At 43.6% G+C, this 17,665-nt stretch overlaps 2 protein-coding genes across 3 annotated transcripts; both read left to right on the forward strand.

The window, feature by feature from the left end:
- Positions 1-50: 50 nt before the first annotated feature.
- Positions 51-8,698, forward strand: LOC113929448 (histidine--tRNA ligase, mitochondrial). 2 transcript variants are annotated; one of them, XR_003522196.1, is made up of 14 exons: positions 51-367; positions 1,564-1,638; positions 1,909-2,028; positions 2,155-2,250; positions 3,226-3,351; positions 3,457-3,564; positions 3,822-3,920; positions 4,209-4,302; positions 4,859-4,986; positions 5,079-5,318; positions 5,484-5,600; positions 5,806-5,952; positions 6,534-6,720; positions 8,604-8,698. XR_003522196.1 is itself a non-coding variant. In XM_027606373.1 (13 exons), the coding sequence occupies exons 1-13, from the start codon at positions 260-262 to the stop codon at positions 6,591-6,593; spliced, it is 1,518 nt and encodes a 505-aa protein (XP_027462174.1). In that variant the 5' UTR covers positions 51-259; the 3' UTR covers positions 6,594-7,640. The 2 variants fall into 2 exon arrangements, 1 of the variants encoding a protein (XP_027462174.1); XM_027606373.1 differs by lacking the exon at positions 8,604-8,698 and having other exon boundaries at positions 6,534-7,640.
- ZMAT2 (zinc finger matrin-type 2) lies at positions 8,195-14,155 on the forward strand. The gene is made up of 6 exons (XM_027606387.2): positions 8,195-8,256; positions 8,604-8,697; positions 9,978-10,101; positions 11,718-11,791; positions 12,246-12,391; positions 13,109-14,155. Exons 1-6 carry the CDS (start codon positions 8,239-8,241, stop codon positions 13,250-13,252), a joined length of 600 nt encoding a protein of 199 aa, XP_027462188.1. The 5' UTR covers positions 8,195-8,238; the 3' UTR covers positions 13,253-14,155.
- Positions 14,156-17,665: the final 3,510 nt, after the last annotated feature.

Consider the following 17,665-nt stretch of genomic DNA (forward strand, 5'->3'; position numbering starts at 1 on the left):
TCACTGTCCGCATGCCTAGAGAGCCTCCGCCGAGCACAACAACCACTTCCGGCTACTACCGGAAGTGCTGAAGCTGAAACGGAGCCTGAGAGGTTTGGAGCCATCCTTCAGGCTTTGGAAGGTGCGGAAGTGATCGCATTTTAGCTGGTGCTACGACTACCCTCTACAGCGCTCTGCACCCTTACTGGGGTGGGGTCCAACCTGCCTCGTTCTCAGGTTCTTTGGCTCCTGTCTCGGAAAGGCGGCCTCCTGTTACGCGATGCCCCCGTTCGGACTCCTGCCCATGAGGGCCTGGGCTTCACTGTTCAGCCAGGTCCTGCGGCCGTCCGGTCTTGTGTGCATCAGGGAGGTCCATTTTCATAGCCAGGTGAGCCAGACTGAGTGGTCTGTTGGGGCAGGATAACCAGGTCTGAAAGCATGGACTCGCGGCCTGCAGTCCAGGAGTACAGTCGGGTTTTTTTGAGTAGTTTAACGGTACTGAGCTAAGCATTTTAGATGCTTTGTCATTTAATCTTCATAGCAGTCTTGAGAGATTGGGATTATTTCCATTTTACAGTTGAGGAAAAAGCTGCAAGGTTAAATGACTTATCAACGGATACATAGTAAGGGAGTCTTCTTAATAGAGGTCCACAATCACTTAATGTGAACCTCTTGGGGTCAAACACATTCTTGAGCAAAGTATATGATTATTCCCATTAAGTGAGATGACAAGACCACAGGTAGACTGGGTTCACATTAGAGTTACCTCAAAATGAGCTCCCCCTCCCTGAAAATAAACCCCAAAACAAACCACTTTTCAGTTTTTAGAGATTTTTGGATTTTGAGGAATTGCAGAGGAAGGACTGTGGACTTGAACTGCCATCCTTTGGAGGAGAGAATCCACCAAAATATGGAACTACCACACCCTCTATATTTCTGGAAGGGCATTCAGCCTGCTGCTGATAAACAAAATTACCAATTCATTTTTACTTTGGTATAGGCCCTAGCAGATGCTTTGTGCTATCATGAACAGCAGGGTTCAGATCTTTTGTTATTAATTTTCAGTACAGCATCCTACCAGTCTGATTTTTTAGTTCAATTTGGATATCCATTCCTGGTCATTTCACAAGCATGTTGTGTGTTTTGGGCATGTTCTCTTCTGTCTTTAGGTTACTTTTTCCATGTCTCAAAGCCTAATGACCATTGCTTCCTTATTAAAAATTCATGTTCATGTTTTTGCTCTTTGAGTAGGAACTAAGAATTGGAGATCATACTAATTCCTACTCCTAGATGGTTGGTGGAAGTAGTGGTGGATTGTTCTGTGCCTTCATTGTTCTCCGGTGCTTAAGCTTTTCCAGACATTTAAAAACTCCAAATATGATAAAAACCTGATCTCATGTGTATTAAGTACATAGTGCAAATATGATGTATGTTTTGGAGGGAGGCCGAGATTGAAATAGATAAAACTGTGTTCAGGTTGTCTTGCTCAGGGCCAGATGTCTTTGCAGGTCGGGCCGTAGGGCCAGAGATGTCCCAGGTCTGGCCAGTCTTGTGGCTCACATCTCACATTCCTTTTTCTGCCAGGTTTCAGAGGCAGTGTTAACATCCCAACTGAAACCACATCAAGAGAAATCAAATTTTATTATCAAGACACCAAAGGTAATGCCCTTTACCCCTGTCCTATTAGAGTGCCTTGGAGACTGCCCTCTGCTCTGCCCTCTGCTCTGCTTGTCTCTTCTTAATCCCTTTTAATGTCTTTTAAGAGTAATTTTTAAAAAAACTTCACTATTCTTGAGATACTGATAGGCCTCAGTCAACTGAACTCAAAGAGATTTCAACTTCCGCCTTTCGATTATAGATGTTAACTCTTTGTCTTAAATGGACTTGTTTTTTGTCTGTGTTTTCACCATGGCTGCTTTTGGTTTCTAGGGCACCAGAGATCTTAGTCCTCAGCAGATGGTTGTGAGGGAGAAAATTCTTGATATGGTTGTTGGCTGCTTTAAACGTCATGGAGCAAAGAGATTAGATACTCCAGCATTTGAGCTTAAGGTAAGAGGAGAAAAGAGAGTGCTGGAACTCCCATTTTTTCGTCTGCCTTCAGTTTCCCAAAGAGCTTTTAGCCTGTGTTCTGGAGTCCTCCTTTGAACTCTGTTGGTTTTTGTTTGATCCCTGCAGGAAATGCTCACTGAGAAGTATGGAGAAGACTCTGGGCTAATCTATGATCTGAAGGATCAAGGTGGAGAGCTATTGTCCCTGCGCTATGACCTTACTGTATCTTTCTGAGTGTTAGAGACTGACATCTCTTTCCAAACCCAGAGGGCTTTTTTTGACAAAAGGGAACAACAGTGCCTCTGGGATCCCCTAGGTCTGTTTGCAGCAGTCTTTACTTCCAGTTCCTCCCAGAAGGCAATTCTGCCAGCAGAGCCTGGCCTGGAGCACTGTCATTTAACTTTATTGTGTATCAGAAATACGGATTTCTGGTCCTTAGCCCCAGATATTAATTCTGTACCTGGAGTGGGGTTCAGCAGTCTGCATTTTAAATAGGCACCTGGGGTCATGAAGAGGTTCTCAACCTATACTTTAAGAAACATTGACATAAAAAAAAAAAGAAGAAAAGAAACATTGACATAGAAGTTGCAGGCAAATCCAGGTTCTGAAACTTGACTATTTTGAAATGGCTGAGAATTGATCTGAATAGGAAGGAATAGCCCATACTTGGAGTTCTTGGGTCATTTCTATCTCATTCAGTGGGCAGCAGGCCAGCTTCTCCTGCTTTCTTACTGAACTTGCACTTTTCCTTGGTGGGATTCTTTCATTCCTTTATATATATGTATATATATATATATATATTTTTTTTTTTTTTTAAGATTTTATTTATTTATTTGCGAGAGAGAGAGAATGAGAGACAGAGAGCACGAGAGGGAAGAGCGTCAGAGGGAGAAGCAGACTCCCTGCTGAGCAGGGAGCCCGATGTGGGACTCGATCCCGGGACTCCAGGATCATGACCTGAGCCGAAGGCAGTCACTTAACCAACTGAGCCACCCAGGCGACCCATCATTCCTTTATATATATTGAATGTCAAGCACTGCTAGGCATTGGGGACAGTGGGAAACAAGACAGAGAACGTCCTTGTTTTCATCCTAGTGGGTGAGATCCAATTGGTAATGGCCCAATTCTCCCAAATTTCTTTACACTGGGCCTAAGTTTTGGAGGCAGTATGCTTTCTCCTTAACCTGTTTATGTGAGGTCCCTTTTGCTCGTTATCTGGCCATGTATAAAGTGAAAAAGATGAAACGCTACCAAGTTGGAAAGGTGTGGCGGCGAGAGAGCCCAACCATAGTCCAAGGCCGCTACAGGGAGTTCTGCCAGTGTGTAAGTGACCAGATGTGGGCAGCATGGTTTGATAGTTTGGGGAGCTACAACCTGGGAACTGGCTGCTCAGTGAAGATTTTTTTTCCCCCTTTTTCTTTGCTGCAGGATTTTGACATTGCTGGTCAGTTTGACCCTATGATCCCTGATGCAGAGTGTTTGAAGATCATGTGTGAAATCCTAAGTGGGTTGCAGCTGGGGGACTTTCTCATTAAGGTGAGACCAGGACTGAGGACTGAGGGGAGAAGTCTGGATTTGGCCTGATGCTCTCCTAAAACATAGGTGACCCCAGCCTTTAAGCCTGTTGACCTGGGACTTTCTCAGTACAGCTGTTGTATTTCATCTATATCTATATAGTCATGCTATGAAATTTTTTTTTTGTCCTTTTTATGAGATAGGCTAATAGGGACTGCCATTATTTTGAGGGAAAAAGCATTGACAAGGCACTTGGGTTATTTCCACTGAGTTCACAGGTCAATGATCGGCGGATTTTGGATGGGATGTTAGCTGTCTGTGGTGTTCCTGAAAGCAAGTTCCATGCCATCTGCTCCTCAATAGACAAACTAGACAAGGTAACTAAAAAGACATGCTTCAGTAGACCATATCAGAGTCTCTGCCTTGCCCTCAAATCTGTACCCCTAGAGAAAAAAAGGAGACGGTGACTAGAAGTGAGCTTTGTCTGGAGAAGGTAAGGAGATAGTCCAAAGCAAGACCTGAGCTTTGTTGTGCAGTGGGTTGACTATGGCTGCATTTCCTAACCTGCCTCTGCCTTTGCTGAGGATAGTGTTAGCTACTCATGACATTTCCAGTCAGATGAAGAAGGATCTTGGAACTGGGCTAATGTTTGGGTGTTTGCACAGATATCTTGGAATGATGTGAGACATGAGATGGTGGCAAAGAAAGGCCTGGCTCCTGAAGTGGCTGATAGAATTGGTGACTATGTCCAATGTCATGGTAAGAACCAGTGTTTTCAGAGCTCTGTGATAGAACTGGAGTGAGGGGGATGTGTGTACAACTTCTACCTCTGAAACAGCTCCTTTCCAAAGATAAGCTAAGTGCCAGAACCTGGCCTGAATTTGATTTTCCTTTTACTTAGTGTAATAACCACTTTATGTCTTCAGATGGCAAAGGCAGAGGAGGAGAGCCTGGTCATAAGAGATCAGGATGGTTTTTTTTGGTTTGGTTTTTTTTTTTTAACTAAGAAAATGAGGAGGAGGGGCACCTGGGTGGCTCAGTCCTTAAGTGTCTGCCTTCGGCTCAGGTCAGGTCATGATTCCATGGTCCTAGGATCGAGCCCCGCATCAGGCTCCCTGCTCAGTGGGAAGCCTGCTTCTCCCTCTCCCACTCCCCCTGCTTGTGTTTCTGCTCTCACTATCTCTCTCTCTGTCAAATAAATAAAAAATCATAAAAAAAAAATGAAGAGGATTAGCTGGAGCATATTAAGAATAAAACAAGGGTAAAACACACTGGGTGAAAGCACAGACTTATTTCTCCCCATATGTCTCCCCAGGTGGGGTGTCCTTGGTAGAGGAAATGTTCCAGGATTCTAGACTATCCCAGAACAAGCAGGCCCTAGAGGGCTTGGGGGACTTGAAGCTGCTATTTGAATACCTGACTTTATTTGGAATTGCTGAAAAGGTAAGCTAAGTTGGGAGTGTGGACTTCCTGCTGAATTTTGGGGTTTTCAGTGTCCTGAGTTTTTTTGGGACTTAATATACTTGTTCCCACAGATCTCTTTTGACCTAAGCCTAGCTCGGGGACTGGACTACTATACTGGAGTGATCTATGAAGCAGTGCTACTACAGACCCCAGCTCAGGCAGAGGAGTCCTTCAATGTGGGCAGTGTGGCTGCTGGTGGACGCTATGATGGGTTGGTGGGCATGTTTGACCCCAGGGGCCACAAGGTGCCATGTGTGGGGCTCAGTATTGGGGTGGAGCGAATCTTCGCCATTGTGGAACAGAGGATGAAGGTAGGTCCTAGGTAGGAGTGGAGTGGGGCTGGAGACTAAAAACTCATGTTTGTGGATATACAGTTGGACTGTTTTCCTGATGATTCTTTTTGTCTTTTTTTTTTTTAATTACTGATGCACAGGAAGTTTTTTATTAGTTTTACTTTCTTCTCTCTCTTTAATCAGACTTCTGGTCAGAAGATACGGACCACAGAGACCCAAGTGTTTGTGGCCACACCACAGAAGAACTTTCTTCATGAACGGTTAAAGTTAATTTCAGAGCTTTGGGATGCTGGGATCAAGGTATGGTAGAACTGATATCCAAGTCGTCGAGGTATGTTTGGCCATTCAGGTGGCCATTTCTACCTAATGCCCAAGGTGGAACTCAAGACCTTTCTGGTTTTCACTAAAGTGTCTTCTGGTAGGAAGGCTAGCCCCTTATTTCTTTGGAAATGCTTGAGGAGTGTGGTCACTTCTAAGCCCTATATTCTGTCTTCACCCTTTTCAGGCAGAGCTGCTGTATAAGAACAACCCTAAACTACTAACTCAACTGCACTACTGTGAGCAAATGGGCATTCCACTGGTGGTCATTATTGGTGAGCAAGAACTGAAAGAAGGTGTAATCAAACTTCGTTCAGTGGCCAGCAGGGAGGAGGTGAGTGGGGGAAATAGAAAGCACCATGTGTTTCTACCTTTCTTAGATTCTTTAAGAAATACGTATCTTATGGCCAAGGAAATGTCTCCAGTGTTAATAGTGGTAGAGATGAATGAAGACCCACGCAGGTAACCCGTTAGCCAGTGAATATTAGGTAGGTGGGCAGAAGGACAAATGAAATCTTAATGGGTATTTTGAGACCAATCCAACAAAATAGACACAGATCAGGTGTTTGAAAATCCCTCTCTCTCTGTGTGTCTCTCTTTTTAAAGATTTTATTTTTTAAGTAATCTCTCCCACCCTGCTTGGGGCTTGAAGTCACAATGCCAAGGTCAAGAGTCAACGTGCTCTACCACCTGAGCCAGGCAGGTGCCCCAGGTGTTTGAATCTCTAGTCTTGAGGACATACATTCTCTAGTTCAGCTTGAAGCCCACATTTCTTCCTGCTGATTATATAAGTAGTGGGAGCAGATGCAGGGTAAAATGAATCTGGAAAAGCAGTGACTAAGAAGCTAGTATCAAAAAAAAAAGAGGCTAGTATCACTCTCTAGTTTGTCACATGAGGGTTCTCTTATGTTACAGGTGGCCATTAAACGAGAATATCTTGTGGCTGAAATTCAGAAGACACTATCTGAGTCTTGATTCTTGCCTGCTTGCCATCTGCTGCTCTTTCTAGAGGATGTTTCTTCTAGGGCTGAGTTCCCGACGGAATTCACAACTGCTGGCCAGGATGGGTGACAAGTTCCTCGGCCTCCTCCATCCTTTCTGGGTACAGAACTGTAGGAGGCCCTGAGGACTCCTGGGCTAGTGTGAGCAGCTATTCTGCATGGATGCAGATGGCTGGTATGTGAAAGAGACTTGCTCTAACTGCAGAGACAGATGGCAGATTTGAAGTGCCATTGAATGCTGCCAAGAGGTGCGGAGATGGTTGCTTTGAGCAAGGCTCTAGGAAAGTTGCCTCAGGCTGAGACCATTGAGATCAGACAGATACTTGACCTTCCACTATGGCTTCTGAACCAGATTTTGGGAAATTTGTCCACAGCCTGCCCTTAGCTTGTCCAGGGAGTTTTGGGAGACAGCAAGGAAGGGGCAAATGGCTGCTTTCTTCTTTGTTTGAGGACAAATATGCTATCCTAAGGGCATAGCAGTGCTCATTTTGATGTGGCATCTCTCTAGTCCATTCACTGTTAATAGAGTGAGGCTGTCTGTTCAGTAATCTTGAATGTTGAATTTTAATAGGTGACTGATAAAATGGTATAATCTTTTGAGATTTTGGAGACCATTTCTTGTGCCAGAATTACTGCTTGACTATATTCCATGTTCTCCTAGGGAGGTGGCTGTTCTAGAAGTGATTGGATAATATATTAAATAAAATATTAAATATAGTTTGGGTGATTTGTTATCGGGAGATTGGTTTGCATAGGCCGTAGAAAACGCTGGAGAGTACACTGGAAAATTATGAGAGCTAGGAGCAACCACCCAAGGGTGATGCTTCTGTATTCAGTGAAGGAAGCAGTCACAGTTCCCCAGTGCTCCCCACTCCCCTCCCCCCCCCCAACTTGGAGACACAGTCATGTCTAAATCTACATATAGTGAGCCATATGCCAGAGTTCTATACCCTACAGTGTTGCTGATGACTGGCCTTTCCAAGTCCAATCATGTTGATTAAATTGTGCCCTATAGATTGAATGACTATTATAAAGTTCTTCACTGAAGGAAAGATGAGTTAACTGAAGGGTGATAGCATTGCTTCAAAAATAAAGAGACTGTGCAAAAAAAAAAAAAAAAACGCTCTCTACCTATGCTCTGGGAAGGCTGCAACTTAAAAAACACTAGTGTCGGGGCCATATCTTCAGTGCATACAGGTAATGGGGCAGCTAGAGGCTCCTGATAACCAATTCAGCCTTAAAGAAAATTTAGAAATTCTTGGCAAACGCACGCAAAATTGATTAGGCTAGATCAGAGGGCACTGATTTGAACCGTTTCCTTGTTTGTAAAATAGACGAGTTGAACTAAATCGGCCCTTCGATGCTTGTTTAGGAAGCCAAGGCAAAAACCATTTGTAGGTGCCCTTACTTCCGTGTTGCTTCACTGTCTCCATGCGCATGCGCCATTTCCTCGGGGCAGAGGAGGGGCCGACAAGCCTATTTTAGAAGCGCTCCAGTCCTTAGCTTGTTTAGAACGCGAGACACTAAGCTTATTGGAGGGGAAGCTTGCTTTACGGCTCAAGGCCGCTTTTTACGTCATTTTCCGGCTTCCCATTCACTTCGCAGTGCTCGCAGTGAAGATGGCGTCGGGCAGCGGGGTAGGTGTTGTGTGTGAGGAGGCTTTGGTCGGAGGCTTTGGTCGGGGGGCAGGGGGTGGCTTCTCAGCGCGGGATATCCTGCACCCGATTGGCTTCTCAACACCTCCTTGCGGTCCAGTTGCCTGGGTTCAAGAGCTTCCCTGTGGGGTCCTGGCGCAGGGTCTGTGGAATCCCGGAGGTCTTTCGGGTTGGGGTCCTGAGGCCACCTCAGCCTCCTGGTGAGGTCCGGAGAGTCTTCGCTCTCTACAGGTCCGGGGGTCGCCTTGCCAGCGTGGACGCGGTTCCTTCCGTTCTTCTAGGGGTTGGATATGATTAGCAACGAATCCTGAGCGCTTTTCTTCCTACAGACAAAAAATTTGGACTTTCGCCGAAAGTGGGACAAAGATGAATATGAGAAGCTCGCCGAGAAGAGGCTCACGGAAGAGAGAGAAAAGAAGGATGGTGGGTGCCTACTCCAACAAGGGCTATGGGTATCGTAGAGGCGAAGCCATAGCTGGAGAGCGGGTGGGGAGTTGAAATGCGGTGTCCTCATACCCTATGTATCCTCTGGCAGAGTGTTGCCTCTCTGGTTCTCGATTTCTTAGTGTATAAAAATGAGAGCGAGGAAGTGGACTGAAGCGGTTTTGAGGTGTTTTCCAGCTCCGTTTCCTCTGCTTTCTTGCCGACCTTTTGCTTAGCTCATTTCCTACTTTCCTCAAGTACAAAGAAGGGAGTAGAATCTTGGGTAGAGAAAAGGACTATTTTGCTGCTGTGCATTACTGCTATTGAAGATACTCTTTCCCTTAAAGTCACTTAAGGGGAAGAACATAATTGGCCCAATCAAGACCTTGCCCTATAGTCTGAGAAGAGCAAGGGTACTCACCAAGGAATGTGTGATTGTTTAAGCTGGTGGTTAGTAGTACTGTTCTCTATGTTTTGTATAGTGTCAGGGAGTTGGTTCTCCTTTCCTAGATAGAGATTCCAATATACAAAAAGAAATCTTACTTTTTCATCTGTTTTCAAACATATGCATTCTTCTTTCACTTAACTTTCACACCACCTTGCACACACTAATCCTTTTAGTTTTGATGTAATTTGTACAGTAGTGCCAAGTATGTAACAGATATTTCCTGAATGTTGGTCCCCTATTAAAAATTTTCCCAGCCCTCTGAAGATTGCTTTTGTTTATGCTTGGGGTATCTGTGCGAAAGTATTACTGAATATCTTTGCTTTTATTTAATTTTTTAAATCTTTTTTTAAAAAGATTTTATTTGAGAGAGAGAGCACGAGCAGGGTGAGGGGCAGAGGGAGAAGCAGACTACCCGCAAGCAGGGAACCTGATGCAGGAGTTGATCCCAAGACCCTAGATCATGACCTGAGCTGAAGGCAGACGCTTAACCAACTGAACCACCCAGGCGCCCCTCCTTGCTTTTCTTGTAAAAGTTTGCTTTTTGTGAAAATTAGGAACTCCCTTCAATTCAGCTAATCAATAAATAAAAAACTTTGCTTTTAGACTTGTTGATTTTAAAGTGATAAAAGCTCTAGAGAGTTTAGGGATTGCTTATCATTTTTCCTGTGTTGCGATTCTCCCCTAGCTGCTGCTAGAAGTGCTCATTGTGTTCCTTGGTTCAGGCTCAAGAAAGAGAGTAGACATCTGTATTTCGGGTTTCATGCACTTTTTTTTTCCTTTCTCCTTAAGAAACTGTAATATTAAAGGGACTTCTTTCTCTATTATATTTTAGGAAAACCAGTGCAGCCAGTCAAACGGGAGCTTCTCCGGCATAGAGACTATAAGGTGGACCTGGAATCCAAGCTTGGGAAGACAATTGTCATTACCAAGACCACGCCACAATCTGAGATGGGAGGGTGAGTGACTTTTCGTCTTTCTCAGGAGCCAGAAATAAACTGGCTATGTTGGTTTTAGCAAGTGTTGAGGTTCTCTGGCCCCAGGAGAACAACCATGTTACCTATAATTCTACCTGTATATTTTTCTCTCCTCCCCACCCCAAGGCCGCAACTAAACATAGTAGTGTCTCTACACTCTGTAGGCCTCTTCATATTAGTGTTGTCACTACTTCTTAATATCTTGGAAGAGGAAGAAATGAATGAAAGGACTACTAAGGACATTTCTAGGGGAGAGATTAGGTGGACTTAGAATGGAGCCTAGGAGCTGTTGATGGTGAATAAAGGTAGTTGAGGTTCCAGACTGGTTGCAAAGTATGTTGTAGTTGTTATGGATTGCTTGATCGAACACCTTCCTCCTAGACCAAGACTATAACCCATGGGAAGAAGTGTCCTGCAAGAGCTCTAGTCTATATTGCCCCCCACTACTTCTTTGTTCACTTAGGTCTTCTAGTAGGAGGGCAAAAACAGCAGTAAGTGACATGTCTCTGGGTTGCTTAGAAAACCCACAAACATCATTTCTCTCTGTATTAGTTATCTAATGCTGTGTAAATTAACAAATTCACCCAAAATTTAGCAGCATAAAACAGCAGATAGCTCCCAATTTCTGTGGGTAAGTAATCTGGGAAAGACTTACTTACCTCTGTGGTTCTGGCTTAGGGTTTCACAAAGCTTCGTTGAAGATGTCTTCTGGGTCTGCATTCATTTGAGGTGTAAGTGGGCCTGATTGATTTGGTTGATAGCTCTTTCATGTAACAGTGCTTTGGAGGCCTCAGTTCTTTGCCTCATGGGCCTCTCTGTAGTGCTGCTCACAATAAAGCAAGTGGCTTCGGCTTCCCCAGAATAAGACATAGACAGACTAAGAACGAAGCCACTTTTTTTTTTTTTAAATGACCTAATCTTGGAAGTGCTATTGCATCACTTTTTTTTTTTTTTAAGATTTTATTTATTTATTTGACAGGGAAAGACAGAGCAGGAACACAAGCAGGGAGAGTGGGAGAGGGAGAAGCAGGCTTCCCGCTGAGCAGGGAGCCCGATGTGGGACTCGATCCTGGGACCCTGGGATCATGACCTGAGCCGAAGGCAGACGCTTAACGACTGAGCCACCCAGGCGCCCTGTCACATCACTTTTGAACTTTTCTTTTAAAATTTTATTTATTTATTTGAAAGAGAGAGCATGAGCAGGCAGAGGGGCAGAGAGAGAAGCAGACTCCTCGCTGAGCAGGGAGCCTAACGTAGGGCTCAATCCCAGGACCCTGAAATCATGACCTGAGCTGAAGGCAGATGATTAACTGACCGAGCCACCAGGCACCCTGAAATACTCTTTTGGTCACAGACCAACCCTAGTATGAATTGGGAGGGGCCTACCCAAGGTACAAATACCAGGAATTTGGGGATCATTGAGGGGCCATCTTGGAGGTTGGTTACCATACTCTTCCAAGAGGTAATGCTTTATGAAAATGAGAAGTGCCGCCTTCTTGTAAAAAGAAAATTTACCTAAAAATATGAGTTTGTTGGTTGAAAACATTAAGATCCTTACAGCTAGATTTGACACAAGTGCTGTTTCTTCTTTTTGCTAGGTATTATTGCAATGTCTGTGACTGTGTGGTGAAGGACTCTATCAACTTTCTGGATCACATTAATGGAAAGAAACGTAAGGCTTGGAGGTAGTTTGTGACTAGGGCTGAGACTGGGTTTTGGAGGTGGGGTAGGGGAAAGAGTGGTTTCAGTTGGATTTTTTTTTAATGCCTCAGAATTTCTCCAGTGGTTTTAGTACAGTACATGCTTTACTTCATTATCTAATGTTTCTGGAGGCCCTGAGATGAGACACTGTTCTAGGCTCTCGACAAGCCCAAGGCCTAGCTGTCCTGACTGGTGTGCATTTGCTCAGTAAGGGCAGTTGAAAGCCACTTGCATCTTGCTATCTGTAGTTGCTGCTTCTGGGAACAAGTAAAGCCAAGGGAGTTTTTTTTTCCAGTCATAATTATTTTTCCTGTGTATTTTATGAAAAGGTTTTTTTTTTTTTTTTTTTTTTTAATGTCAAAGACTTTTTGAGGGGCTGAGGATATTGTAATGCCATTACCATTTTCACTGTTGATCCCACCCAGATCAGCGAAATCTGGGCATGTCTATGCGTGTGGAACGTTCCACCTTGGATCAGGTGAAGAAACGTTTTGAAGTCAACAAGAAGAAGATGGAAGAGAAACAGAAAGATTATGATTTTGAGGAAAGAATGAAAGAGCTCAGAGAAGAGGTAAGGCTCTGGTATCTTTCCATCTTTTGTCCCCCAGCTTTGAATTTTATGTTACAAATCATGAGGAGGCTCTCTTCATTCCACTCCCACCCCCAGAGGATAGTTGTATCCTGAATTTCACTATACTGGGGGAAACATTTATTGCCTTTGTTTGGGACTCTTGTGATCTGAAGGATATGGCTGTAAACCTATCCTTTTTTCTTCCTGGACTGTCTGGGCCTACTTATTTTTTTTTTACTACAGGAGGGATTAAATACACCTAGTCCCCAAGAGGCACATGGAACCAGGCTGACAGGGTCAGAATTCTGTTTCCTTCACTTACTGGCTATGACTTTTGGACAAGTTATATAACCTCTCCATGCCTCAGTTTTCCCATTAGAGAGAGATCTTAGTTTATAATCTACATAAAGCATTTAGATCAATTACTGGCATGTACTGTGTGCCCCAGGATAATAGTTGCTGTTATGTGGTTTTGCTTCCATAACCTTTTTAAGAACTAGAGATGAATTGGAATGTAGGACTGAGAAGTGCTCTTCACAGGCTAAAACTGCTCTTTGTTGTTCTTTAAATCTTTACTGTGGCTTTTCCTCTGCTCTTGAAATTTTACTTGTCTTTAACTATTTTCTCCTAAAGATAGAAAGGAATCTTGACACTCACTTGTCTCTTTCAACGTTTGGCTCAGGAGTCTGAACTGATTCTGAGTGATTTCCCCCCTAGGAGGAAAAGGCCAAAGCCTACAAGAAAGAGAAACAGAAGGAGAAGAAAAGGAGGGCTGAGGAGGACTTGACATTTGAGGAGGATGATGAGATGGCAGCTGTGATGGGCTTCTCTGGCTTTGGTTCCACCAAGAAGAGTTACTGAGGCTTTCTGTGCTTGGCTCTTTGCTAACTTTGTGTGTGTGGGGGGGTCATTTTTTGGGGGGTACTTGGGAAAGTCCTTAAGAGCCGCAGTGGGGAGGGCTAGAGGGTGGGTGTCTGTGGTTTCCCTCTACTTTGGGAGAGAGCACAGGATGCAGAGGTAATGCTGTGGCATATTCCTTTAGCCTCGGTATATCACTGGAGTCACAGGACCTCTGCCCGAGTTCCCAATAAAGAAACACCTCTTCTGAGGCTGCTTTCCCAAAACTCCCCCTGTATCTTTCCCTCCTCATCTGTCCAATTTCTTCTCTGAGCATCCTGCATTTATCCTGTGTTTTCCCTTTGTTTTAATTTTGACTCTTGCTTAGCCTGCAGCAGAAGGGTTCTCTGGGTCCCCAGTGTCCAGTTGATAGCACATTTTGACCAGCCCTCTTCCCCTCCCCGCCAACCTCCCTGTGATTCTCTACCACCTGTGCATGCATGTGTATTTCTGCCTGGGTCAGTGGTATGTGCGGGTGTGTGTGCATGAATTTGTCACATAGAGAGAGCCTGAACTAGAACCTCAGAGCATTGCTGCCTTGGGGCCTGATGTTCTTGGCTCTCTCAGTGCATGTAACAGGAAATTAAATGGGACGAGTGTTTGGTGCGGTTTTTGTCTGGTGAGTTTTTTAACCTTTGTTTTTCATATGTAGACTGTCAGCTTTTCCTGTTTGTTTCATTTTATTGAGGATTACTCTTTTTCTTTTTTTCTTCCTTGTGAGCAGGCTCTTGGAAGAACCTGTTTGATGCAAAAAAGAAAAAGGAAAAAAAAAAACTTCATATGGGAGCCCTTGGGTCTCAGAGACTGTTCAACATGTATAATAAATGGCATTGACTGGGCCTATTCACATTTGGTGGGAACATTCCATATTCTTCCCTGTGTATTGTTTTTGTTCTTCCTACACTGAGTATTACATATAGAGCTTTTCTTTCTTCTCCCTTCATTTGAGCCCTGTCACTTTTTTTTTTTTCTAGGTTCCTTCAGCACGAGTTGTAATTTCCTCTGATGGGATGTGTGTCCGAAGGAGTCTGAACCCAACTTTTCCTATAATTTTAGCCTCCTTTGGTCTGTTTTTGGAACAGAGTTTAGGGTTGAACTTAGTGTTTTCCTTACTATCTGCAGTTAGACTAGGCACAGGGTTACTAAGTTTTGGCACTGTTGACATTTTAGGCTGGTTAATTCTTTGTTGTGGAGGCTCTCTTGTGCATTTCAGGATGTTTAGTAGTATCCCTAGCCTCTACTCACTAGATGCTGGTAGCACCTCCTCTCCGAGTTTGACAAATAAGAATGTGTCCCCAGGAGTTGGTGAAATCTCTCTCCGCAGTCCCATTGAGAAGCATTGATAAGCTGCCTTCCCTATATTGGTCTAACTTGAGAATTGGATGGCACAGACTGCTTAACTAAAGAAAAAGCTTTGATATTCCCTGGATTGGGTATTGTGCCAGATCCCAGGGATACAGAGGAAAAAAATCTGTCTCTTGAACAAACCAATAATAGTTACACAAACTCCCGACTAGGTGAATTCTATAATAACCGTTGGTGGTTCTGTATCCTGAAAAGTGGGCTCTGTGTGAGTTAACAAGGCTGCCACCATATGGCTTATTTACATTCTCTGCCTCATTAGCCCCTTGAAGCATCTGAACCACCTGTGGGTCCCTTAAAGTACTATACTCTTTCCTTTGGACTTTTGTACATAACTCCCTTGCTGCCAGGCATAACTTTTGCCTAATTTATTTCTGATGCTCAGTCTTGCCATTGGGATCACTGTGAATGTGTCTGTCTACTGGCTCAGAGTTTCACATACAGTATTTGTTGGCCAATTGCAGACAGATTAGTGGGTTATTTCCTTGACAGGATTATGTGCTCTACAGGTCCTTCAAGTAACGCTCTACTCTAGTAGCGTGGGCCCTTCTGCTCCTTTCAAGGCAGGCTGGAGAAAGTGTCGGCTGAGTTCTTCCATTTTTTAGTACTCTTCAGGAAACCACCTAATTCAGCTTGTCTTCAAATGATTTCCCATTCTCTTTGGTACAGTGGAATCTTACCTTTGGTCACCTATAATAAAAAGCAATTCTAAATTTTAGGTTTTCTATCTAAATTCTCTTGGGACTGGCAAGTGGTTTGGGTCTCTAAGGGGTTGGTCTAGGTCATGGGTATGTGAAGGGACTCAAGCTGGTGACTTGGAAAGGGGGAAGAAGGAGATGGGGTGGAAATTTAGGACCCTAGAGCAATCCCAGATAACTCAGAAATCTGAAAGAGAAATTTCTTGGATGTTTGTGGTCTTTCTAAAATCCATGGAAATTTTGCATTCTGGTTGAGGAATATGCCTGTGACTGGCCTACATGTGTTCATTTATTCAGTGATTGCTGAGATGCTGAACATGTTCTAGGCCCTGGTATTCTTTTTTTGGGGTAAGGCATCAGGGTTCCAGCTCTCATGGAATTTACATTCTGGTGGAATTGCCTTTAAAGTACCTGGGGAACAAAAGATCGGATGGCTTCAGATGATTCTGTGGCTTCAGGCACCTCCAGGGACTCTTTTATCTCTCTCATAACCCCCTCCAAAAATTTAAATGTGAAGATTCCTTAGTCCCGCAATTCTACTCTAAAAACATACCTGTGTATGTGTACATATACTTACAAGGATGTTTACTGCAGCTTTGTTTATATAACAGTGAAACATTTAAAATAAAACCGGTACATTTATTCTTGAATATAATGCAACCATTACTATGTATGTGAAGTAGATCTGTGTACTAACAAGAAAGATCACCAAGACATACTGTTAAGTAAAAAAAAGCACAAAAACAATACCAGACAAACTGATTTCCACACCCCTCCCAACCTCCTTCGTAAAACTATATTGTACATACAGTGAAATATATAGATTGAGAAAAAGGACTGGAAAGACACACTGAAATTATAACTGGTTAACTGGAAGGAATTATGGGAAGAAAAAAGTTAGCTGTTAAACAGTACATAAAAGGGAAAGATAACTGCGTGGGGTTATTTATTTTTGGTGGTTTTTAAAAACTATTCTACTTTTGGAGCCAAAACCCAGGAATGAATATATGTGGGGGTTAAAATAATGTTTAAAATAGTAATAGAAGTAATACCATGGAACACCTATTATGACACCTCAGAGAAGAGCTGTGGGGGTTATCTGGTTTAGCTTCAAAGTTCCCAAGGTAAGACCTGGAATACAGCTTGTACCTTGTAAAGATTCCACTCTTTGGACTCAGGCACTGTGAAAATCAATTTGATCACAGAGTGACTACCTGTGGTTGTCCGATGAGTGTAGAGGCTGGAGGTGGGTGTCCAGAGACTTGTGGACCAGATGACTGCTGTGTGGTAATAGAGAATAAGCTTGGAAGGCAACTGCTTGGGAGACCTTGCTGGGGGTAAACGAGATGTGAGTCCCCACAGCAGTATGTCCTCAGATGGTCACTCTGAGTGTCTGGATAGGCAGTTTTTTATTTTATTTTTATTTTTTATTTTTTTTAAAGATTTTTTATTTATTTACAGAGAGACACAGCGAGAGAGGGAACACAAGCAGGGGGAGTGGGAAAGGGAGAAGCAGGCTTCCCGCGGAGCAGGGAACCCCGTTCGGGGCTTGATCCCGGGACCCTGAGATCATGACCTGAGCCGAAGGCAGACGCTTAATGACTGAGCCACTCAGGCACCCCTAGGGCAGTTTTTTAGACGCTAGAGTGTAGATCATTCCTGTTCTTGTTAACTTACTGTATCACACTCTTTCTCGCCGTTCAAGATAGTATAATCTGGAGGATGTGGCCAGATTGGCCCTAGCTGAGCGGTTCCTTCAAGTAAAGCACCTTCTAACCACTGGAGTGCTTCAGGACCTTCTAGCCCTTTTGCCACTGTGCTGGCTCTCTTCATTTTCCCAATAATCAGCCTTGGATAGAGTGTTTAAGACTCCTCCCCTGTCCAGAGCACCAGAGCGACTGGGTTTCCAGTGGATGTTCAGCTCCCTTTACACCAGGAAATCAGGCTTCTTGGGGGAAATGGTTGATGCTAGGACTGGGGAAGGAAATAAAGAGGTGAACCTGGAGCATCTTGTAGTGCCAGAAAGTAAGGAAGTGCTAACAAACAAAAAACAACCCAAAACAAATAAACTTTTAAAATTACTTTTGGTGTTTAGTAATGTTTGTCCTTTTGTTCCAATGGTTATGGTTACACTTAGATCTTTTCTCATGTCCTCAAACTTCTTTTCCTCATTCAGAATCTATATTTTCATTTGCCCTATTTTGACTCTCCTATTATAGAGCCACAATTATTTTATTGTTTTCTCTCCTCCCATTTTTTTTAGTCGTTTTTAGGAAACAGTTTGCATACTATTTTTTCCACTCTTATCACCACCTTT

The sequence above is a fragment of the Zalophus californianus genome, chromosome 5 (genome assembly GCF_009762305.2).
Source record: "Zalophus californianus isolate mZalCal1 chromosome 5, mZalCal1.pri.v2, whole genome shotgun sequence".
NCBI lineage: Eukaryota > Metazoa > Chordata > Mammalia > Carnivora > Otariidae > Zalophus > Zalophus californianus.

Excerpts from the sequence above, each read along its gene's own strand:
- LOC113929448 (XM_027606373.1), top strand. The coding sequence starts at position 260 with ATGCCCCCGTTCGGACTCCTGCCCATGAGGGCCTGGGCTTCACTGTTC. Across the intron at positions 368-1,563 it reads AGGTCCATTTTCATAGCCAG|GTTTCAGAGGCAGTGTTAAC; the intron begins GTGAGCCAGACT and ends TTTTTCTGCCAG. Across the intron at positions 5,319-5,483 it reads TTGTGGAACAGAGGATGAAG|ACTTCTGGTCAGAAGATACG; the intron begins GTAGGTCCTAGG and ends CTCTTTAATCAG.
- ZMAT2 (XM_027606387.2), top strand. Across the intron at positions 8,698-9,977 it reads AGAGAGAGAAAAGAAGGATG|GAAAACCAGTGCAGCCAGTC; the intron begins GTGGGTGCCTAC and ends ATTATATTTTAG. Across the intron at positions 10,102-11,717 it reads CCACAATCTGAGATGGGAGG|GTATTATTGCAATGTCTGTG; the intron begins GTGAGTGACTTT and ends TCTTTTTGCTAG.